Source organism: Zonotrichia leucophrys, unplaced genomic scaffold, assembly GCF_028769735.1.
Source record: "Zonotrichia leucophrys gambelii isolate GWCS_2022_RI unplaced genomic scaffold, RI_Zleu_2.0 Scaffold_855_20869, whole genome shotgun sequence".
NCBI lineage: Eukaryota > Metazoa > Chordata > Aves > Passeriformes > Passerellidae > Zonotrichia > Zonotrichia leucophrys.
Genome location: NW_026993060.1, coordinates 1 through 20,869, shown reverse-complemented (window position 1 = coordinate 20,869; position 20,869 = coordinate 1). Strand labels below are relative to the sequence as shown.

General features: G+C 52.5%; 1 protein-coding gene across 1 annotated transcript; it reads right to left on the bottom strand.

Annotated features, from left to right (window-relative positions):
• Positions 1 to 7,141: 7,141 nt before the first annotated feature.
• On the bottom strand, positions 7,142 to 19,001 carry LOC135442018 (valine--tRNA ligase, mitochondrial-like; the record flags this gene model as incomplete). The annotated part of the gene is made up of 9 exons (XM_064701572.1): positions 7,142 to 7,293; positions 7,456 to 7,500; positions 8,086 to 8,258; positions 9,186 to 9,300; positions 10,203 to 10,403; positions 14,566 to 14,718; positions 15,625 to 15,755; positions 16,949 to 17,027; positions 18,897 to 19,001. Coding segments are annotated over 9 exons (1,107 nt in total), but the record flags the coding sequence as incomplete, so codon positions are not given.
• Between the last annotated feature and the right edge of the window lie 1,868 nt (positions 19,002 to 20,869).

Sequence of the window (20,869 nt, the reverse complement as noted above, 5' to 3'; positions counted from 1 at the left end):
CCCCCCCCCGTGTATTTTCCTCCCCCAGGTGTTAATTTTGCCCCCCCCCCCCCAATTGTTATTTGCCCCTCCGTGGTTATTTCCCGCCATGTCGTTATTTCCCCCCCATGTGCGTTTTTTCCCCCCCCTGTGCGTTATTTCCCCCCCATGTGCTTATTTCCCCCCCACGTGCGTTTTTTCCCCCCCAATGTGTTTTTTTGCCCCCTGTGCGTTTTTTCCCCCCGCTGTGCTTTATTTCCCCCCCTGTGCGTTTTTTCCCCCCCCCAGGTGCGTTATTTGCTCCCCGTGCGTTTTTTCCCCCATGTGCGTTATTTCCCCCCCCATGTGCGTTATTTGCTCCCCCCGTGCGTTATTTGCCCCCTGGGGGTTATTTCCCCCCCATGTGCTTATTTGCCCCCCCCCCCGGTGTTTTTCTCCCCGGGTGTAAAATTTTTCCCCCCCCCCCCTGTCATTTTTGCCCCCCGTGGTTATTTACCCCCCCGTGTGATTATTTCCCCCCCCAGTCTTTATTCCCCCCCAAATGTAAGTTATTTAGCCCCCCTGTGCATATTTCCCCCCTGAAATTTTTCTGCCCCCCCCCGTGATATTTCCCCCCTCCGTGCATTATTTCCCCCTCCTGTGCATCTTTTACCCCCCCCCCAATTTATGCCCCCAGGTGTTTTTTTTTCCCCCCCTGTGATTTTTTTGTCCCCCAGAGGAAATTTTTCCCCCCCTATGTGCAATTTGCCCCCTGGGTACATTTTTTCCCCCTCCCCGTGGTTATTTGCCCCCCCTGTGCATTATTTCCCCCCCCTTGTGCGTTATTTACCCTCTCGTGCATTATTTCCCCCTCCAGGTACATTATTTGCCCCCCCGTGATTTTTCCCCCTCCATGGTATTATTTGCCCCCCCCCGTGCATTATTTGCCCCTCCCCGTGCGTTATTTGCCCCCCCCCGTGCGTTATTTGCCCCGCGGTTACCGCAGCAATGGCCGCCAGCAGCAGCAGCGCCAGCAGGAGGCAGAGGAGGCCGAGGAAGAGCAGGGGACACCCAGGGGGCGGGGTCTGGGCGGTGCCTGGGGGCGTGGCCACGGATAAGGGGCGTGGTCAGGGCCAGGAGACGCCCACCGAGGTCCATAGCCCCGCCCACTGTGCCTAAACCCCGCCCCTTCACACCAGTCTCACACATTGGGGGCGTGGCCATGAAGGGGCGTGGTCAGGGCTGGGACACGCCCGCTGTCTTCCATAGCCCCGCCCACCGCATTTAAGCCACGCCCCTACATTTAAATCACACCCACATTAAAACCACGCCCACTACATTTAAACCACACCCATCACATTTAAACCCCATCCCCAGAATTTAAACTCCGCCCCCCGCGTTTAAGCCCCACCCACATCATTCAAACCCCGCCCCCTTCTCACCTGCCCGGTGCCTTGGGGGCGTGTCCTCGGTGATGTCATCGCTGACGTCATCGCCGGTGTCGTGGCGGCGAGCAGAGGGGGCGGAGCCCAGCAGAGGCTGCTCCGCCCCCTGGGCGATGTCATTGGTGATGTCATCGATGACGTCATCATCATCGTCATCAGGGCCCGGTGGGCGGTCCAGGGGCAGGAAGGGCGTGACATCATCATCGGCCGTGACGTCATCGGCGGTGATGTCATCATCCCAGGCAGCGTCGAGGTCGCCGGTGACGTCACCCAGCAGGGAGGAAGTGACGTCATCGGCGGTGATGATGTCCTCGGCGGGGAGGGGCCCCAGGCCGGGGAAGGTGATGTCATCGTCATCCTCTGTGACGTCATCAACAAGGTTGTCTCGGAGGATTACGTCATCAAGGAGGGGCCCACTGGGGATGACGTCATTGATGACGTCGTCCCCAGGAAGGGAATGGGCGGGGTGGACCGAAATGATGTCATTGATGATGTCATTGTCCCCAGGGAGTGAGGGTGTGACGTCACCCCAGGTGATGACGTCATCGGGGTATACATGCTCGTCAGAGACGTCACTCTCGGGGGCCATGACGTCATCAGTGAGGTCGTGCAAAGTGATGACGTCATCAGCGATAACATCCAGGTCCTGCGGGAATTCGTTCTTGGTTGTGACATCATCAGTGAGGTCATGGCTGATTATAATGTCATCGATGATGTCACATCCTGGGGCGATGACGTCACAGGTGATGTCACTCCCTGATGTGATGACATCATTTGCAACGTCCCTCTCGGGATGGGAAGTGGTGACGTCACCAGCAAAAGCTTTCTCCAGCACAGAGGAAGTGACATCATCACCATCGGCGACATCAGCAGTGACGTCACCTCCCGGCACACAGGAAGTGACGTCGCCCTCAGCCGTGACATCACCGGCGGGGGGAGGGGAGGGGCTGCCCCGCCCCTCCGTGACGTCACCACCCTCCTCGGCAGCAATTACATCATAGGCTATGACGTCATCATCGAGAGGCTCCTCCACCTCCTCCTCGGGGGGCGGGGCCACCACGGTGATGGTGATGCCACCGGCCCGGCAGGTGACAGAGACGGACCCGAGGCCACCAAAGCCACCCGGGGCGGTGACAGCGATGTCCCCGAGGTCCCCAAGGTCCCCCCTGTCCCTGTCCCCCATGTCCCCCATGTCCCCAATGTCCCCAAGGTCCCCCCTGTCCCTGTCCCCAATGTCCCTCAGGGCGGTGACATCGATGTCCCCCCCGTCCCTGTCCCCAATGTCCCCTGAGGGGGTGACATTGCTGTCCCCAAAACCCTGAATGTCCCTCAGGCCTGTGACATCACTGTCCCCAATGTCCTTCAGGGCGGTGACACCATTGTCCCCACTGTCCCCAATGTCCCCAAGGTCCCCAATGTCCCCAGCATCCCCTGGGGAGGTGACACCACTGTCCCCAGTGTCCCTCAGGGCGGTGACATCGATGTCCCCAAGGTCCTTGTCCCCTCTGTCCCTGTCCCCAAGGTCCCTCAGAGCTGTGATGTCACTGTCCCCAATGTCCCCAGTGTCCCCCAGGGCGGTGACATCGCCGTCCCTGCTGTCCCCTGGGGAGGTGACATTGCTGTCCCCAAGGTCCCTTAGGGCCGAGGCCTGAGTGTCCCCAAGGTCCCCAATGTCCTCAGTGTCCCTCAGGGTGGGGACACCGCTGTCCCCAATGTCCCTCAGAGTGGGGACATTGCTGTCCCCTCTGTCCCCAATGTCCCTGTCCCCAATGTCCCCAGTGTCCCCAGTGTCCCTCAGGGTGGGGACATCGCTGTCCCCAATGTCCCTGTCCCCAATGTCCCCAGTGTCCCCAGTGTCCCTCAGAGTGGTGACACTGCTGTCCCCACTGTCCCTGTCCCTCCTGTCCCTGTCCCCAGTGTCCCTGTCCCCAATGTCCCCAATGTCCCCGGTGTCCCTGATGCCCCCAGTGTCCCCAAGGTTCTTCATGCCCCCAATGTCCCCAATATGTTTGATGTCCCCAATGTCCCCAACGTCCCCAGTGTCCCTGATGTCCCCAAGGTTCTTGATGTCCACAATGTCCTTGGTGCCTTTGGTGTCCTCAATGTCCCCAAGGTTCTCAGTGTCCCCAATGTCTTTCATGTCCCCAATGTCCTCGATACCTTTGATGTCCCCAGTGTCCCCAACGTCCCCAAGGTTCTCCATGTCCCCAAGGTTCTTGATGTCCCCAAGGTTCTTGATGTCCCCAATGTCCCCAATGTCCTCAAAGCCTTTGATGTCCCCAATATTCCCAACGTTCTTGATGTCCCCAATGTCCTCGGTGCCTTTGATGTCCCCAAGGTTCTTGATGTCCCCAATGTCCCCAATGTCCTCAAAGCTTTTGATGTCCCCAACATCCCCAATGTCCCCGATGTCCCCAAGGTTCTTGATGTCCCCAATGTCCCCAATGTCCCTGATGTACCCAACATTCTGGATGTCCCCAATGCCTTTGTTGTCCCCAAGGTCCCCAATGTCCCCGAGGTTCTTGATGTCCCCAACGTTCTCAAAGCCTTTGATGTCCCCAATGTCCCTGATGTCCCCAAGGCTCTTGATGTCCCCAATCTCTTCAATGCCTTTGATGTCCCCAATGTCCCCAATATCTTTGATGCCCCCAATGTCCCCAAGGTTCTTGATGTCCCCAAGGTTCTCAAAGCCTTTGATGTCCCCAATGTCCCCAAGGTTCTTGATGTCCCCAATCTCTTCAATGCCTTTGATGTCCCCAATGTCCCCAGCGTCCCCAATGTCCTCGGTGCCTTTGATGTCCCCAACGTCCCCAAGGTTCTTGATGTCCCCAATGTCCCCGATGCCTTTGGTGTCCCCAATACGTTTGATGTCCCCAGTGTCCCCAATCTTCTTGATGTCCCCAATGTCCTCAATACCTTTGATGTCCCCAATGTCCCCAATGCTCTTGATGTCCCCAATGTCCCCAATATCTTTGATGTCCCCAATGTCCCCAATGCCTTTGATGTCCCCAATGTCCCCAAGGTTCTTGATGTCCCCAACGTTCTCAAAGCCTTTGACGTCCCCAATGTCCCCAGGGTTCTTGATGTCCCCAACGTCCCCAATGTCCTCGGTGCCTTTGATGTCCCCAACGTCCCCGAGGTTCTTGATGTCCCCAATGTCCCCAATAACTTTGATGCCCCCAATGTCCCCAATGCCTTTGATGTCCCCGATGTCCCCAAGGTTCTTGATGTCCCCAATATCTTTGATGCCCCCAATGTCCCCAAGGTTCTTGATGTCCCCAACGTCCCCAACGTCCCCAATGTCCTCGGTGCCTTTGATGTCCCCAATATCTTTGATGTCCCCAATGCCTTTGATGTCCCCAACGTCCCCAATGTCCTCGGTGCCTTTGATGTCCCCAATATCTTTGATGTCCCCAACATTCTCAAAGCCTTTGATGTCCCCAATGTCCCCAATGTCCTCGGTGCCTTTGATGTCCCCAACGTCCTCGATGACGTCCCCGCCGATGTCCCCGCTGTCCTCGTGGGCGGGCGCCGCGGTGACGGTGATGGTGATGCCGCCGGCCCAGGGGGTGACGGTGACGGTGCCACCCCCGGTGTCACCCCCGGTGTCACCCCCGGCGGGGGCGGGGCCCGGCTCTGTCACCTGCCCGGGGGGGACACCGGGGGGGGAGGGGCCGCCCTCGGCCATGGGGACACCTGGGGGACACAGGGGACGTCACCGGGGGGGGGGGGAAGGGGCACTCAGGGGACACACAGGTGACACAGGGGTGACAATGAGGTGACACAGATGGCAATGAGGTGACAATGAAAAGACAAAGATGACAATGAGGTGACACACAGGTGACACACAGGTGACACAGGTGACAATGAGGTGACACACAGGTGACAATGAAGTGGCACAGGTGACACTGAGGTGACACACAGGTGACACGGGGTACCCTGAGGTGGCTGTAGGTGACACACAGGTGACACAGAGGTGACACAGAAGTGACACAAGTGACAAAGGGGACACAGAGAGGACACAGGTGGCAGGACAGAGGTGACACAGGTGACACTCAGGTGACACACAGGTGAAAATGCGGTGACAATGAGGTGACACAGGTGACACAGGGGTACCTGAGGTGGCCACAGGTGACACACAGGTGACACGCAGGTGATAATGAGGTGACACAAGTGACAATAAAATGACACAGGTGACAATGAGGTGACAGAGATGACACACAGATGACACACAGGTGACAATAATGTGACACAGGTGACACAGGGGTACCTGAGGTGGCCGCAGGTGTCACACACAGGTGACACACAGGTGACACAGAGGTAACACAGGTGACACACAGATGACAGGTGACAATGAGGTGACACAGGTGACATACAGGTGACCCAGGGGTACCTGAGGTGGCCGCAGGTGACACACAGGTGACAATGAGGTGACAATAACGTGACACAGATGACACACAGGTGACACACAGGTGACAATGAAGTGACACAGGTGACAATGAGGTGACACACAGGTGACCCAGGGGTACCTGAGGTGGCCGCAGGTGACACAGGTGACAATAACATGACACAGGTGACACACAGGTGACAATAACATGACACAGGTGACAATGAGGTGACACAGGTGACACAGAGGGTACCTGAGATGGTCACAGGTGACACAGAGATGACACACAGGTGACACAGGTGACACACAGGTGACACACAGGTGACAATAACATGACACAGGTGACAATGAGGTGACACACAGGTGACAATGAGGTGACACACAGGTGACACAGGTGACACACAGGTGACACACAGGTGACAATGAGGTGACACACAGGTGACACTAACATGACACAGGTGACAATAACGTGACACAGGTGACAATGACATGACACAGGTGACAATGAGGTGACACACAGGTGACACACAGGTGACAATGAGGTGACCCAGGGGTACCTGAGGTGGCCGCAGGTGTCACCGCTGTCCCCGGGGGGGTCCCGAGGTCGTTCTGGGGCTCCCCAACCCAAATTTGGGTTTTTGGGTCTCGGCAGCTCCGGCTCTGAGCCCGAGGGGGCGGGGCCTGAGCGAGGTGGCCACGCCCCCTCTTAAACCACGCCCCTTTCTTGAACCCATCCCCCTTAAAGAGGCCATGACCTCATTAACGGCAACCTCATTAAATTCCATTTTATTTTATTTTATTTTATTTTATTTTATTTTATTTTATTTTATTTTATTTTATTTTACTTCTATAAATAAATTATAATTTATTTAATTATAAACCCCAACCATTTTATTTTATTTCATAAATATTTACTTATTTATAAACCCAGACTATTTTACTTTATTTTATTTTATAAATCTGATCTTATCTATTAATAAAACCAGATAATTTTATTTGATAAACAATATTTCACTTTATTAATTAATAAACTCAGACTACTTTATTTTATTTATTAATAAAGCCAGACCACTTTATTTTTTTTAATTTTACTTGATTTTACTTTATTTTACTTTATAGTATTTTATTTTATTTCTTTTTATTTTTATTTTGTAATTTTTATTTATCTTTTTAATTTATTTATATGTATCTTTACCTTATTTATTTATATACATATATTTAGCTTTATTATTTTATTCATTTATTTTATTACATTGTATTTTATTTTGTTTCACTTTGTATTATTTTTAATTCAATTTAATTCAATTTCATTTAATTTCATTTCACTTCCTAAAAACCCCACAATACACCGTTTCATTTTATTCACTTTATTTATCGCATAAATAATTTTTAATTCATTTATTTTAAAAAAGAGGGGTGGGGTCCCGGGGTGTTTTTGGGGGTCCCTTTGGGGTCCCCGGGGGTCTCCAGCCCCTCCAGGCTCCGCTCCAGCTCCTCTCGGGCCTGGGGAGGGACGGGTTAATGAATATTAATGAATATTAATAAATATTAATGAATATTAATGAGCGCTAATCAGGGCAGCGCTAACGAGGCCGTTCCCCCCTTGGCCTAATAAGCACTGCTAATTAAAGCTCCGGTGCTAATTAAGGCTCTCTGTTAACGAACCTGGTGCTGCTGCTGGGCCCGGGCGGCGTCGGGGTCCACCAGGCCCTGAGGAGACCCCAAAAATGTCATTGAGGGACCCCCAAAATGTCACCGGGACCACCAAAAACCTCCCCCAAAACAGCCCGGATCTACCAGGCCCTGAAGGACCCCAAAAATGTCACCCAAAAACACCCCCAGGACCCCCAAAACCTCCCCAAAATCCCCCCAAAATGTCACCGGATCCACCAGGCCCTGAGGGGACCCCAAAAATGTCACTGAGACCCCCAAAATGTCACCCAAAAACACCCCCAGGACCCCCAAAACCTCCCCGGATCCACCAGGCCCTGAGGGGACCCCAAAAATGTCACTGGGACCCCAAAAATGTCACTGGGACCCCCAAAATGTCACCCAAAAACACCCCCAGGACCCCCAAAACCTCCCCGGATCCACCAGGCCCTGGGGGAACAAGGGGGGACCCCAAAACGTCACCCAAAAACCCCCAAGGACCCCCCAAAAACCACTCCAGGACCCCCAAACTTTCCCCTGGGACACCCAAAATGTCACTGGGACCCCCGAAACCACCCCAGGAACCCCAAAAATCCCCCCCTGGAACCACCAAGCCCCGCCCCCCCAGCCCGGCCCCGCCCTCACCTGGATGCGCAGGTGCACGAAGGTTCCGGAACCCGCGGGAGCCCCCGCCCAGCCCGGCCCAGGCTCCGCCCCCAAGGGGAGGAGATCCACAGACCCCGCCCCTGAGAGAGTCCGGAAGGCGGGGCCGAGGGGCTCCAGCCAATCAGGAGCTGGCTCCGGGAACTGCAGCAGCACTGTGGGGGAAACCACGCCCACAACATGGCTGCCACCATGGGGGGGAGCCATCTTGGGGCAGGGAGGGGCATGCTGGGATATGGACATCCCCCAAAGCATGCTGGGAATTGTAGTTCCCACCTATGGCAGCCATTTTGGCTCCCCCAAAGCCTGCTGGGATTTGTTGTTTATGTATGATCAGTCATTTCGGTTCCACCCAAAGCATGCTGGGATTTGTAGTCCATGTCCAATTGCCCATTTTTTGCTCCCCCCCAAAGGGTGCTGGGATTTGTAGTTTATATCGGATCGGCCATTTTTGTTTCCCCCAAGGTATGCTGGGATTTGTAGTCCATGTTCAATCAGCCATAATGTCTCCCCCCAAAGCATGCTGGGATCTGTAGTCCATGTCCGATCGGCCATTTTGCCTCCCCGAGGCATGCTGGGATTTGTACGTTATATCTGATCGGCCATTTTGTCTCCCACAGAGCATGCTGGGATTTGTAGTCCATATCTGATCAGCCATTTTGTCTCCCCAAAGCATGCTGGGATCTGTAGTCCATGTCCGATCGGCCATTTTGCCTCCCCCAAGGCATGCTGGGATTTGTAGTTTATATCTGATCGGCCATTTTATCTCCCACAGAGCATGCTGGGATTCGTAGTCCATGTCTGATCAGCCATTTTGTCTCCCCAAAGCATGCTGGGATTCGTAGTCCATGCCCGATCGGCCATTTTGTCTCCCCCAAGGCATGCTGGGATTAGTAGTTTATATCTGATCGGCCATTTTGCCTCCCACAGAGCATGCTGGGATTTGTAGTCCACATATAATCAAACATTTTGGTTCCACCCAAAGCATGCTGGGATTTGTAGTCTCCCCACCCCCTTTCCCGCCCCAGGGCATGCTGGGAGCCGCACCCCCCATCCCACCCCTCCCCCCCCCCAGGGCTCACCTGGGGGTCGGGCTGACCCCCTGACCCGGAAGTTCTCGCGCAGCCCCCGCACGGCCCGGACCAGCTCCAACATGGCCGACACCTGAGCCTCCAGCTCGGGGCAGCGCCAGTGGGACTGGGGAGGGGGAGATGGGGGGTGAGACCCCCGGGAACCCCCAAAAATACCCAAAACACCCAGGGAGCCCAAACCACCCAAAACTCCCCCAAACCCCCCTCAGACCACCCCAAATCCCTCCAGTGCCTCAGTGCACAACCCCTCCAGAACCCCCCAAGGTGAACCCAAAACCCCCCAAAACCACCCAAATTCCGCCATGGCCTCCCAAAAGCCCCCAGACCCCCCAAACCCCCTCCCAGTGCCCTCCAGTGCCCCCAGACCCCCCAAACCCCCTCCCAGTGCCCCCCAGTGCCCTCCCAGTGCCCCCAAATCCCCCAAAAAGCCCCCAACCCCCCCCAAAACCCCCCAGACCCCCCCAATCCCCCAGACCACCCCAAACTCCCCCCATTTCCCCCCAAACCCCCCCAAATCCCCTCCCAGTGCCCCCCAAAACCCCCCAGACCCCCCAAACCCCCCCATTCCACCCCAATTTCCCCTCAATTTTCCCATTTCCCCCAAAACCCCCCCAATTTTCCCCCCAAATCCCCCAGCACCCCCCAATTCCCCTCAAAAAAGCCCCCATCGACCCCCCAATATCACCCCCCAAACACCCCACAATTTCCCCCCAATCCCCCACCAATTTCACCCCACCCAAACCCCAACCCCATATGACCCCCCCAAATCCCCCCAAAAACCCAACCCCCAATATTTCCCCCCAAACCCCCCCAATAGCCCCCAGACCCCCCCAATTCCCCCCAGACCCCCCCAATCCCCTCCCAGTGCCCCCCAAAAAGCCCCCAGACCCCCCCAAACCCTCCCAATTTCCCCCCAAATCCCCCCAATTTCCCCCCAAAAAGCCCCCAAACCCCCCAATTTCGCCCCCAAAAGCCCCCAGACCCCCCCCATGTCCCCCCCAGGCTCACCACCCTCCGGGGCTGGGGGAAGGGGGCGGAGCAGAGCGTGGGGGGGGCGGGGCGGGGGCGGGGCAGGCGCTGCCACAGCTCCTCGGCCACGAAGGGGGCGAAGGGGGCCAGGAGGCGCAGCCCCAGCTCGGCCCCGGCCAACAGCGCGGCCCTGGAGCCCGCCCGGAGCTCGGGGCGCTGCAGGGACGCCTTGGCCACCTCCTGGGGGGGAAAATCCCAAAATTGGGTTAGAAATTGGTGAAATTGGGAGAGAAATCGCGAAATCAGGAGAGGAATTGCGAAATCGGGAGAGAAATCGTGAAATTGGGAGAGAAATACCAAAATGGGGAGACAAATCGTGAAATGGGGAGACAAATCCTGGAATGGGGTGAGAAATCCTGGAATTGGGACTGCAGGGACGCCTTGGCCACCTCCTGAGGGGGGAGATGGAGAAATTGGGGTCAGAAATGGTGAAATTGGGGCAGAAATCGCGAAATTGGGAGAGAAATCACAAAACTGGCGCTGCAGGGACGCCTTGGCCACCTCCTGGGGGAGAAAATCCCAAAATTGGGGTGAGAAATGGTGAAATTGGGGTGAGAAATGGTGAAATTGGGGCAGAAATCGCGAAATCGGGAGAGAAATCACAAAATGGGGAGACAAAAACCAAAGTTGGGAGAGAAATCCCAGAATGGAGACTGCAGGGACACCTTGGGCACCTCCTGGGGGGGAATGCAGAAATTGGGGTCAGAAATGGTGAAATTGGGGCAGAAATCCTGAAATCGGGAGAGAAATCGTGAAATTGGGAGAGAAATTGCAAAATCGGGACAGAAATCCTAAAATTGGGACTGCAGGGACGCCTTGGCCACCTCCTGGGGGGGGAATGGAGAAATTGGGGTGAGAAATGGTGAAATTGGGAGAGAAATTGTGAAACTGGGAGAGAAATGGTGAAATCGGGAGAGAAATCCCAAAACTGGCACTGCAGGGACGCCTTGGCCACCTCCTGGGGAGAGAAACCCCAAAATTGGGGTGAGAAATCCCGAAATTGGGACAAAAATCCCGAAATTGGGAGAGGAATTGCGAAATCGGGAAAGAAATCGCGAAATCAGGAGAGAAATCACAAAATGGGGAGACAAAAACCAAAGTTGGGAGAGAAATCCCAGAATGGAGACTGCAGGGGAATGCAGAAATTGGGGTGAGAAATGGTGAAATCGGGAGAGAAATCCCAAAACTGGCACTGCAGGGACGCCTTGGCCACCTCCTGGGGGGAAATGGAGAAATTGGGGTCAGAAATGGTGAAATCGGGAGAGAAATCGCAAAATGGGGAGAGAAACCGGGAGAGAAATCGTGAAATTGGGAGAGAAATCCCAAAATTGGCACTGCAGGGACACCTTGGCCACCTCCTGGGGGGGAAATGAAAAAATTTGGGTCAGAAATCACAAAAATGGGACAAAAATCCCGAAATCGGGAGAGAAATCACAAAACTGGGAGAGAAATTGTGAAATCAGGAGAGAAATCGTAAAATTGGCACTGCAGGGACGCCTTGGGCACCTCCTGGGGGGGGAAATGCAAAAATTGGGGTGAGAAATGGTGAAATTGGGGCAGAAATCCTGAAATGGGGAGAGAAATCACAAAATCGGGAGAGAAATCCCAAAATTAGGACAGAAATCCCAAAATACGGGGAGAAATCCTGGAATTGGCACTGCAGGGACGCCTTGGGCACCTCCTGGGGAGAGAAACCCCAAAACTGGGGTCAGAAATGGTGAAATCGGGAGAGAAATCACGAAATCGGGAGAGAAATCCCAAAACTGGCACTGCAGGGATGCCTTGGGCACCTCCTGGGGGGGGAAATGGAGAAACTGGGGTGAGAAATGGTGAAATTGGGAGAGAAATCGCAAAATGGGGAGAGAAATCCCAAAATCGGGACAGAAATCCCAAAATGGGGACAGAAATCCTGGAATTGGCACTGCAGGGACGCCTTGGCCACCTCCTGGGGAGAAAAACCCCAAAACTGGGGTGAGAAATCCCAAAATTGGGGTGAGAAATGGTGAAATTGGGGCAGAAATCCTGAAATCGGGAGAGAAATCGTGAAATCGGGACTGAAATCCTGAAATGGGGAGAGAAATCCTAAAATGGGGAGAGAAATCCTGGAATTGGCACTGCAGGGACGCGTTGGCCACCTCCTGGGGAAGGAAATCCCAAAATTGGGACAAAAATCCCGAAATTGGGACAAAAATCCCGAAATCGGGAGAGAAATCGCGAAATCGGGAGAGAAATCCCAAAATCGGGACAGAAATCCCAAAATGGGGAGAGAAATCCTGGAATTGGCACTGCAGGGACGCCTTGGGCACCTCCTGGGGAGGGAAATGCAAAAATTGGGGTGAGAAATCGTGAAATTGGGAGAGAAATCGGGAGAGAAATCGCGAAATCAGGAGAGAAATCCCAAAACTGGCACTGCAGGGACGCCTTGGCCACCTCCTGGGGGGGAATATGAAAAAATTGGGGTCAGAAATGGTGAAATTGGGGCAGAAATCCCGAAATTGGGACAAAAATCCCGAAATTGGGAGAGGAATTGCGAAATCGGGAAAGAAATCCCAAAATCGGGAGAGAAATTGTGAAATTGGGAGAGAAATCGTAAAATTGGCACTGCAGGGATGCCTTGGGCACCTCCTGGGGAGAAAAATCCCAAAACTGGGGTGAGAAATCCCAAAATTGGGACAAAAATCCCGAAATTGGGAGAGAAATCCCAAAATTGGGAGAGAAATCCCAAAATGGGGTGAGAAATCCCGAAATTGGCACTGCAGGGACGCCTTGGGCACCTCCTGGGGAGGGAAATGCAGAAATTGGGGTGAGAAATTGGGAGAGAAATCCCAAAATCAGGAAAGAAATCCTGGAATCAAGAGCAGAAAACCCAAAATGGGGACAGGGAATGGGATGCGGGGTGCCCATTTTTGGGGTGTGTTGGGGGTAAATTTTTGGGTATTTTTTGGGGTGTTTTTGGGGTGTTTTGGGGTAATTTTTGATTATTTTCCCAGTAATTTTTGGGGTGGTTTTTCATTATTTTTAAAGTAATTTTTGGGTAGGTTTTGGGGTAATTTTTGGGTTAATTTTTGGGGTGTTTTGGGGGTAATTTTTGGGGTAATTTTTGGTTATTTTTGGGTTAATTTTAAGGGTAATTTTTGGAGTAATTTTTAGGTAATTTTAAGGGTAATTTTCGGGGTAATTTTTGTGTATTTTTGGAGTATTTTTGGTGTACTTTTGGTGTGGTTTTGGGGTAATTTTTGGGGTAATTTTTGGGGTGTTTTGGGGGTAATTTTTGGTTATTTTTAGGGTAAGTTTTTGGGTAGTTTTTGGAGTAGCTTTTGGGGTAATTTTTGGTTATTTTTAGGGTAATTGAAAGGGTAATTTTTGGGGTATTTGTTGTGTATTTTTGGGGTGGTTTTGGGGTAATTTTTGGGGTAATTTTTGGTTATTTTTTGTCTATTTTTTGTGTATTTTTGTGCATTTTTTGTGCATTTGTTGTGTATTTTTTGTGCATTTTTTGTGTATTTTTGTGTATTTGTTGTGTATTTTTTGTGCATTGTTTATGCATTTGTTGTGCATTTTTTGGGTATTTTTGGGTTAATTTTGGGTTAATTTTTGGTACATTTTTGGGTTAATATTGGTGTATTTTTGGGTAAATTTTTGGGGTGTTTTTGGTGTATTTTTGGTGTGTTTTTGGGTTAATTTTTGGTGTATTTTTGGGTTAATTTTTGGTGTATTTTTGGGTTAAGTTTGGTGTATTTTTGGGGTGTTTTTGGGGTCATTTTTGGGGTGTTTTTAGGGTACTTTTTGGGGTAATTTTTGGGGTGTTTTTTGTGCATTTTTTGGGGTAATTTCTGGTGCATTTTTTGTGCATTTTTTTGTGGTTTTTTGGGGTGTGTTTGGTGTATTTTTGGGGTGGTTTTGGGGTAATTTTTGGGGTAATTTTTGATTATTTTTGGGGTAGCTTTGGAGGTGTTTTTGGTGTATTTTTTCTGTATTTTTGGGGTGTTTTTGGTGTATTTTTTGTGTATTTTGGGGGTGTTTTTGGGGTAATTTTTGGGATAATTTTTGAGGGTAATTTTTGGTTATTTTTAGGGTAATTGAAAGGGTAATTTTTGGGGTATTTTTTGTGTATTTTTGGGGTGTTTTTGGGGTAATTTTGGGGTGTTTTTGGTGTATTTTTGGGTTAATTTTGGTGTATTTTTGGGTTAATTTTTGGTGTATTTTTGGGGTAATTTTTGATTATTTTTGGGGTTATTTTTGTGCATTTTTGGGGGTAATTTCTGGTGCATTTTTGGTGCATTTTTTGTGTATTTTTGGTGCATTTTTGGTGTGTTTTTGGTGTGTTTTGGGGCTCCCATACCAGGTAGACGTCGCAGAAGCTCCTGAGCCAGAAGCCCTGCACGGCCGCCAGGGCGCAGTGCACCTCCAGCGCCTCCAGGCGGCGCCAGCACTCGGTGACGGCCGCGGCCAGGCGGGACAGCAGCCAGCGGTCCATGGGGGCCTCGGGCACCACCTAAAATGGGGAGAAAAACGGGAAATTTGGGTCATTTTGGGAAAAAAATGGGAAATTTGGGTCATTTTGGGAAAAAAACCGGGAAATTTGGGTGATTTGGGGGGAAAAAACCAGGAAATTTGGGGGCAAAAATGGGGATTTGGGGTGATCTGGGATTGGGGAGGGGGCTGGAAACACTCAGGGGGACACGGGGACCACCTGGAATGGGGAGAAAAACCAAAAAATTGGGAAAATCTGGGGAAAAAAAGGTAAATTTGGCTGACTTGGGGGGGAAAACCCACAAAATTGGGGTGATCTGGGGATGTTTTTGGGGTTTTTGGGGGTGCTTTTCGGGGTTTTTGAGGTTTCTGGGGTTTTGGGGGCATTTCTTGGGATATTTTTGGGTCTTTTAGGGTTTTGGGGGGTCCCTTTTACCTCCTCAGGGGGTTTTGGGGGGTCCCTGTGGTTTTTGGGGCATTTTTGGGGTTTTCAAGGGATGTTTTTGGGGTATTTTTGGGGTTTTCAAGGGATGTTTTGGGGTATTTTTGGGGTTTTCAAGGGATGTTTTTGGGGTATTTTTGGGGTATTTTTGCGGTTTTCAGGGGATGTTTTTGGGGTATTTTTGGGGTTTTCAGGGCATGTTTTGGGGTATTTTTGGGGGATATTTTCGGGTATTTTTGGGGTTCTCAGGGGATGTTTTTGGGGGTATTTTTGGGGTTTTCAGGGGACATTTTGGGGGTATTTTTGGGGTTTTCAGGTGATGTTTTTGGGGTATTTTTGGGGTTTTCAGGGGATGTTTTTGGGGTTTTCAAGGGATGTTTTGGGGGTATTTTTGGGGTATATTTTGGGGTATTTTTGGGGTTTTCAGGGGATGTTTTTGGGGTTTTCAAGGGATGTTTTTGGGGTATTTTTGGGGGTCCCCGTTACCTCCTCGGGGGGCTTTGGGGGGTCCCCCTGCCCCTCCAGCGCCCTCAGCACGAACCCCAGCGCGTTCCAGATTTTGTTGCAGAAGCGGCGCTGGGTCAGCACCGAGGCCACGCCCACCCGGACCTCGGGGCCTGGAGGGGGCGGAGTTTGGGTATGGGGGGCGGAGCTTGGGGTTGGGGGCGGAGTTTGGGGTTGGGGGCGGGGCACCGGGGCCCCATCCCCAAAAACCCCTCCAAACCCCCCAGGACCCCCCAAAACCCCCAAAAATCCTCCAGGACCCCCCCCCAAAATCCCCAAGATCTACCCAGGACCCCCTGAACCCCCCCAGAATCCACCCAGGACCCCCTCAGGACCCCCCAAAAACCCTCCAGGACCCCCCAAAACCTCCCCAAAAGCCCCAAGAACCCCCCAAAACACCCCAGGACCCCCCAAATCCCCCCCAGGACCCCGCCCAGAATAACCCAGGACCCCTCAAGACCCCCCCAGGACTCCCCAAATTCCCCCAGGACCCCCCTCCCCCCACAGAACGCCCCCGGACCCATTTGGGGGTCCCAGGATGGAGTTTGGGGTCCCTACAGGGGTTCAGGGGGATTTGGGGAGGGGTCTCAGGGGTTATTTTGGGTGGGGGTCTCACCGTGGGCGTTGTGTGCACTCAGTGCCAGGGGGAGATCAGGGGGATTTTGGGGATGATTTGGGGGGTCCCAGTGGGATTTTGGGGTTCAGGGTGATTTGGGGAGGGGTCCCAGGGTTATTTGGGGCGGGGGTCTCACCATGGGCATTGTGGGCATTCAGGGCCAGGGGGGATCGCAGGGGGATTTTGGGGGTCCCTGGGTGGATTTTGGGGATGATTTGGGGGTTCCCAGTGGGATTTTGGGGATTTGGGGGTCCCTGGGATTTGGGGTGATTTGAGGAGGGTCTCAGGGTGATTTTGGGTGGGGGTCTCACCGTGGGCATTGTGGGTGCTCAGTGCTGGGGGATTTTGGGTTCATTTGGGGTTCCCTGGGTGGATTTTGGGGATGATTTGGGGGTCCCAGTGGGATTTTGGGGGATTTGGGGTCCCTGGGGATTTGGGGAGGGGTCCCAGTGGGATTTTGGGGTTCAGGGGATTTGAGGAGGGGTCTCAGGGGTTATTTGGGGTGGGGGTCTCACCGTGGCGTTGTGGGCGCTCAGTGCCAGGGAGGCTTTGGGGGTCCCTGGGCGGATTTTGGGGATGATTTGGGGGTTCCCAGTGGGATTTTGGGGTTCAGGGGGATTTGGGGGATCCCTGTGGGGTTCAGGGGGATTTGGGGAGGGGTCCCAGGGTTATTTTGGGTGGGGGTCTCACCATGAGCATTGTGTGCACTCAGTGCCAGCCTCAGGGCGTCGGCGCCGCACTCGGGGATGCCCTGCGGGAACTGACGGCGCTGGGGGGATTTGGGGTGAATTTGGGGGATTTGGGGGGATTTGGGGATTTGGGGGGATTTGGGGGATTTGGGGTGAATTTGGGGATTTTTGTGGGGGATTCGGGAGGATTTGGGGATTTGGGGTGAATTTGGGGGATTTTTTGGGGTGAATTTGGGGGATTTGGGGGTGAAATTGGGGGATTTGGGGGTGATTTGTGGCAAGTTTGAGGGATTTTAGGGGATTTGGGGGTGAATTTGGGGCACTTTGGGGTGAATTTGGGAGATTTTTGGGGTGAATTTGGGCATTTTGGTTTAGGTTAGGTTTGGGGTGAATTTGGGGATTTGGGTGTAATTAGGGATTTGGGGGATTTTGGGGGTGAATTTGGGGATTTGGGGAATTTGGGCAATTTCGGGCCAAGGGATTTTGGCATTTGGGGGGTTTGGGGTGATTTAGGGGATTCGGGGAATTTTGGGCAATTTGGGGGGATTTTGGGGCTCAGGGGGTGGAAATTTGTGGGTGATTTGGTAATTGGGGAGACTTGGGGGTTTTAGGGGATTTTGGGGAATTTTGGGGGCTCAGGGGTTTGGGGTAATTTGTGGGTGATTTTGGGGGAATTTTGGGAGCTCAGGGGGTTTGGTAATTTGGGGAATTTGGGGTTATTTTGGGGGATTTTGGGGGTCTTGGGGTTTTGGGGTCCACTCCCTCCAGGGCGCCCGACTTTCTGGGGTCCAGGGTTCGGCTTTGGAGCTTCTTTGCGCTCCTGGGGAGCAAAATTGCCAAACACCCCAAAATCACCAAACGACCCCAAAATCAGCCCAAATTACCCTGAAATTACCCCCAAAATGAGCCAAAAATGACCCAAAATAATCCCCAAAATCACCCAAAATAATCCCAAAATCATCCCAAAATAATCCCAAAATCATCCCAAAATAATTCCAAAATCATCCCAAAATAATCCCAAAATACCCCAAAACACCCAAAATAATCCCCAAAATCAGCCCAAAATGACCCAAAATAACCCAAAATCAGCCAAAATACCAAAATGACCCCAAAATGACCCCAAAATAATCCCCAAAATCATCCCTAAGTCAACCCAAAATCAGCCCCAAAAGATCCCCAAAATCACCCCAAAATGACCCCCAAAATCACCCCAAAAATCCCCACAATAATCCCCAAAATTGCCCCAAAATCACCCCAAAATCATCCCCAAATCACCCCAAAATCATCCCAAAATTACCCCAAAATCACCCAAAATTAACCCAAAGTGACCCCAAATAATCCCCAAAATTACCCCAAAATGACCCAAAATCACCCCAAAATCATCCCCAAAATCATCCCAAAATCACCCCAAAACGACCCCAAAATCAGCCCCAAATCACCCCAAAATCACCCCAAAATTACCCCAAAATAATCCCTAAAATCGCCCCAAAATCAGCCCAAAATCACCCCAAAATTGCTCCCAAACCCCCCAAAATCATCCCCAGAAATGACCCCAAAACCCCAAACTTTCCCCCAAATCACCCCAAAACACCAAAATGACCCCAAAGCCCCTCAGGGCCCAGGGATTTGTGGGTTTTTTTGGGTTTTGGGTTATTTTGGGGTTTTTTGGGGGTTATTTTGGGTGGGTTTTGGGGCCAGGCTTTTTGGGTCAGGGGGTTTCTGTGTTTTTGGGGTCGGGATTTTTGGGATTTTGGGTTATTTTGGGGTGAGGTTTTTGATGATTTTGGGGTTTTTTTGGGTCAGGGGGTTTCTGGGTTTTTTGGGGTCGGGGATTTTTGGGGTTTTGGGTTATTTTGGGGGTTTTGGGGTCGGGATTTTTGGGGTTTTGGGTTATTTTGGGGTGGGGTTTTTGATGATTTTGGGGATTTTTGGCGTTTTTGGGGTCCCACCTGCAGCGTGGCGCCCCCGATGACGTCACGGGGGTCGATGACGTTGCCCAGGGATTTGCTCATCTTGCGGCCCTGGGGGTCCCGGACCAGCGAGTGCAGAAACACCTGGGGGGACCCCAAAAATGGGGAAAAGGAGCCCAAAAACGGGATTGGGGACCCCAAAAATGGGATTGGGGACCCCAAAAATGGGATCGGGGACTCCAAAAATGGGGATGGGGACCCCAAAAACAGATTGGAGACCCCAAAAATGGGGATGGGGACCCCAAAAATGGGATCGGGGACCCCAAAAATGGGGAAAAAGAGCCCAAAAATGGGATTGGGGACCCCAAAAATGGGATCGGGGACCCAGAAACGGGATCAGGGACCCAAAAATGGGGAAAAGGAGCCCAAAAATGGGATCGGGGACTCCAAAAATGGGGAAAAGGAGCCCAAAAATGGGATTGGGGAGCCCAAAAATGGGGAGGGGACCCCAAAAATGGGATTGGGGACCCCAAAAACGGGGAAAAGGAGCCCAAAAATGGGATCGAGGAGCCCAAAAATGGGGAAAATCCGCCCAAAAATGGGGAAAAAGCAGCCCAAAAATGGGGATGGGAACCCCAAAAACGGGATTGGGGACACACAGGGACCCTTGGGGACACCAAGAACCCAACGAGAAACCCCAAAACCCAACGAGAACCCCAAAACTTGACCAAACCCTTGGGAATTTGGGGATTTTGGGACCCTTGGGGACACCTGGGGACACTTGGGGACATCTGGGGACCCTTGAGGACACTTGGGGACATTTGGGGACACCAAGAACCCAACGAGAAACCCCAAAACTTGACCAAACCCTTGGGAATTTGGGGGATTTTGGGACCCTTGGGGACATTTGGGGACACCAAGAACCCAACAAGAAACCCCAAAACCCAACGAGAAACCCCAAAACTTGACCAAACCCTCGGGAATTGGGGGATTTTGGGACCCCTGGTGACCCTTGGTGACACCTGGTGACCCTTGGGGACATCTGGGGACCCTTGGGGACATCTGGGGACATTTGGGGACACCAAGAACCCAACAAGAAACCCCAAAACCCAACAAGAACCCCAAAACTTGACCAAACCCTTGGGAATTTGGGGGATTTTGGGACCCCTGGTGACCCTTGGGGACACTTGGTGACCCTTGGGGACATCTGGAGACACTTGGGGACACCAAGAACCCAACGAGAAACCCCAAAACCCAACGAGAACCCCAAAACTTGACCAAACCCTCGGGAATTGGGGAGATATTGGGACCCCTGGTGACACCCAGGGGACATCTGGGGACCCTTGAGGACACCCAGGGGACCCTTGGGGACCCTTGGGGACACTTGGGAACATTTGGTGACCCTTTGGGACCCCTGGGGACACTTGGGGACACCAAGAACCCATTGAGAAACCCCAAAACCCAATGAGAACCCCAAAACTTGACCAAACCCTTGGGAATTTGGGGATTTTGGGACCCTTGGGGACATCTGGTGATCCTTGGGGACCCCTGGTGACCCTTGGGGACACTTGGGGACACCTGGGGACCCTTTGGAATCCTTGAGGACATCTGGGGACCCTTGGGGACACCAAGAACCCATCAAGAAACCCCAAAACCCAACGAGAAACCCCAAAACTTGACCAAACCCTTGGGAATTTGGGGGATTTTGGGACCCTTGGTGACCTTTGGGGACATTTGGGGACCCCTGGTGACACTTGGTGACATCTGGGGACACTTGGGGACATCAAGAACCCAATGAGAAACCCCAAAACCCAACGAGAAACCCCAAAACCCAACGAGAAACCCCAAACCCAACGAGAACCCCAAAACTTGACCAAACCCTTGGGAATTTGGGGGATTTTGGGACCCTTGGTGACCCCTGGTGACCCTTGGTGACCCTTGGGGACATTTGGGGACCCCTGGTGACCCTTGGTGACATCTGGGGACCCTTGGGGACACCAAGAACCCAATAA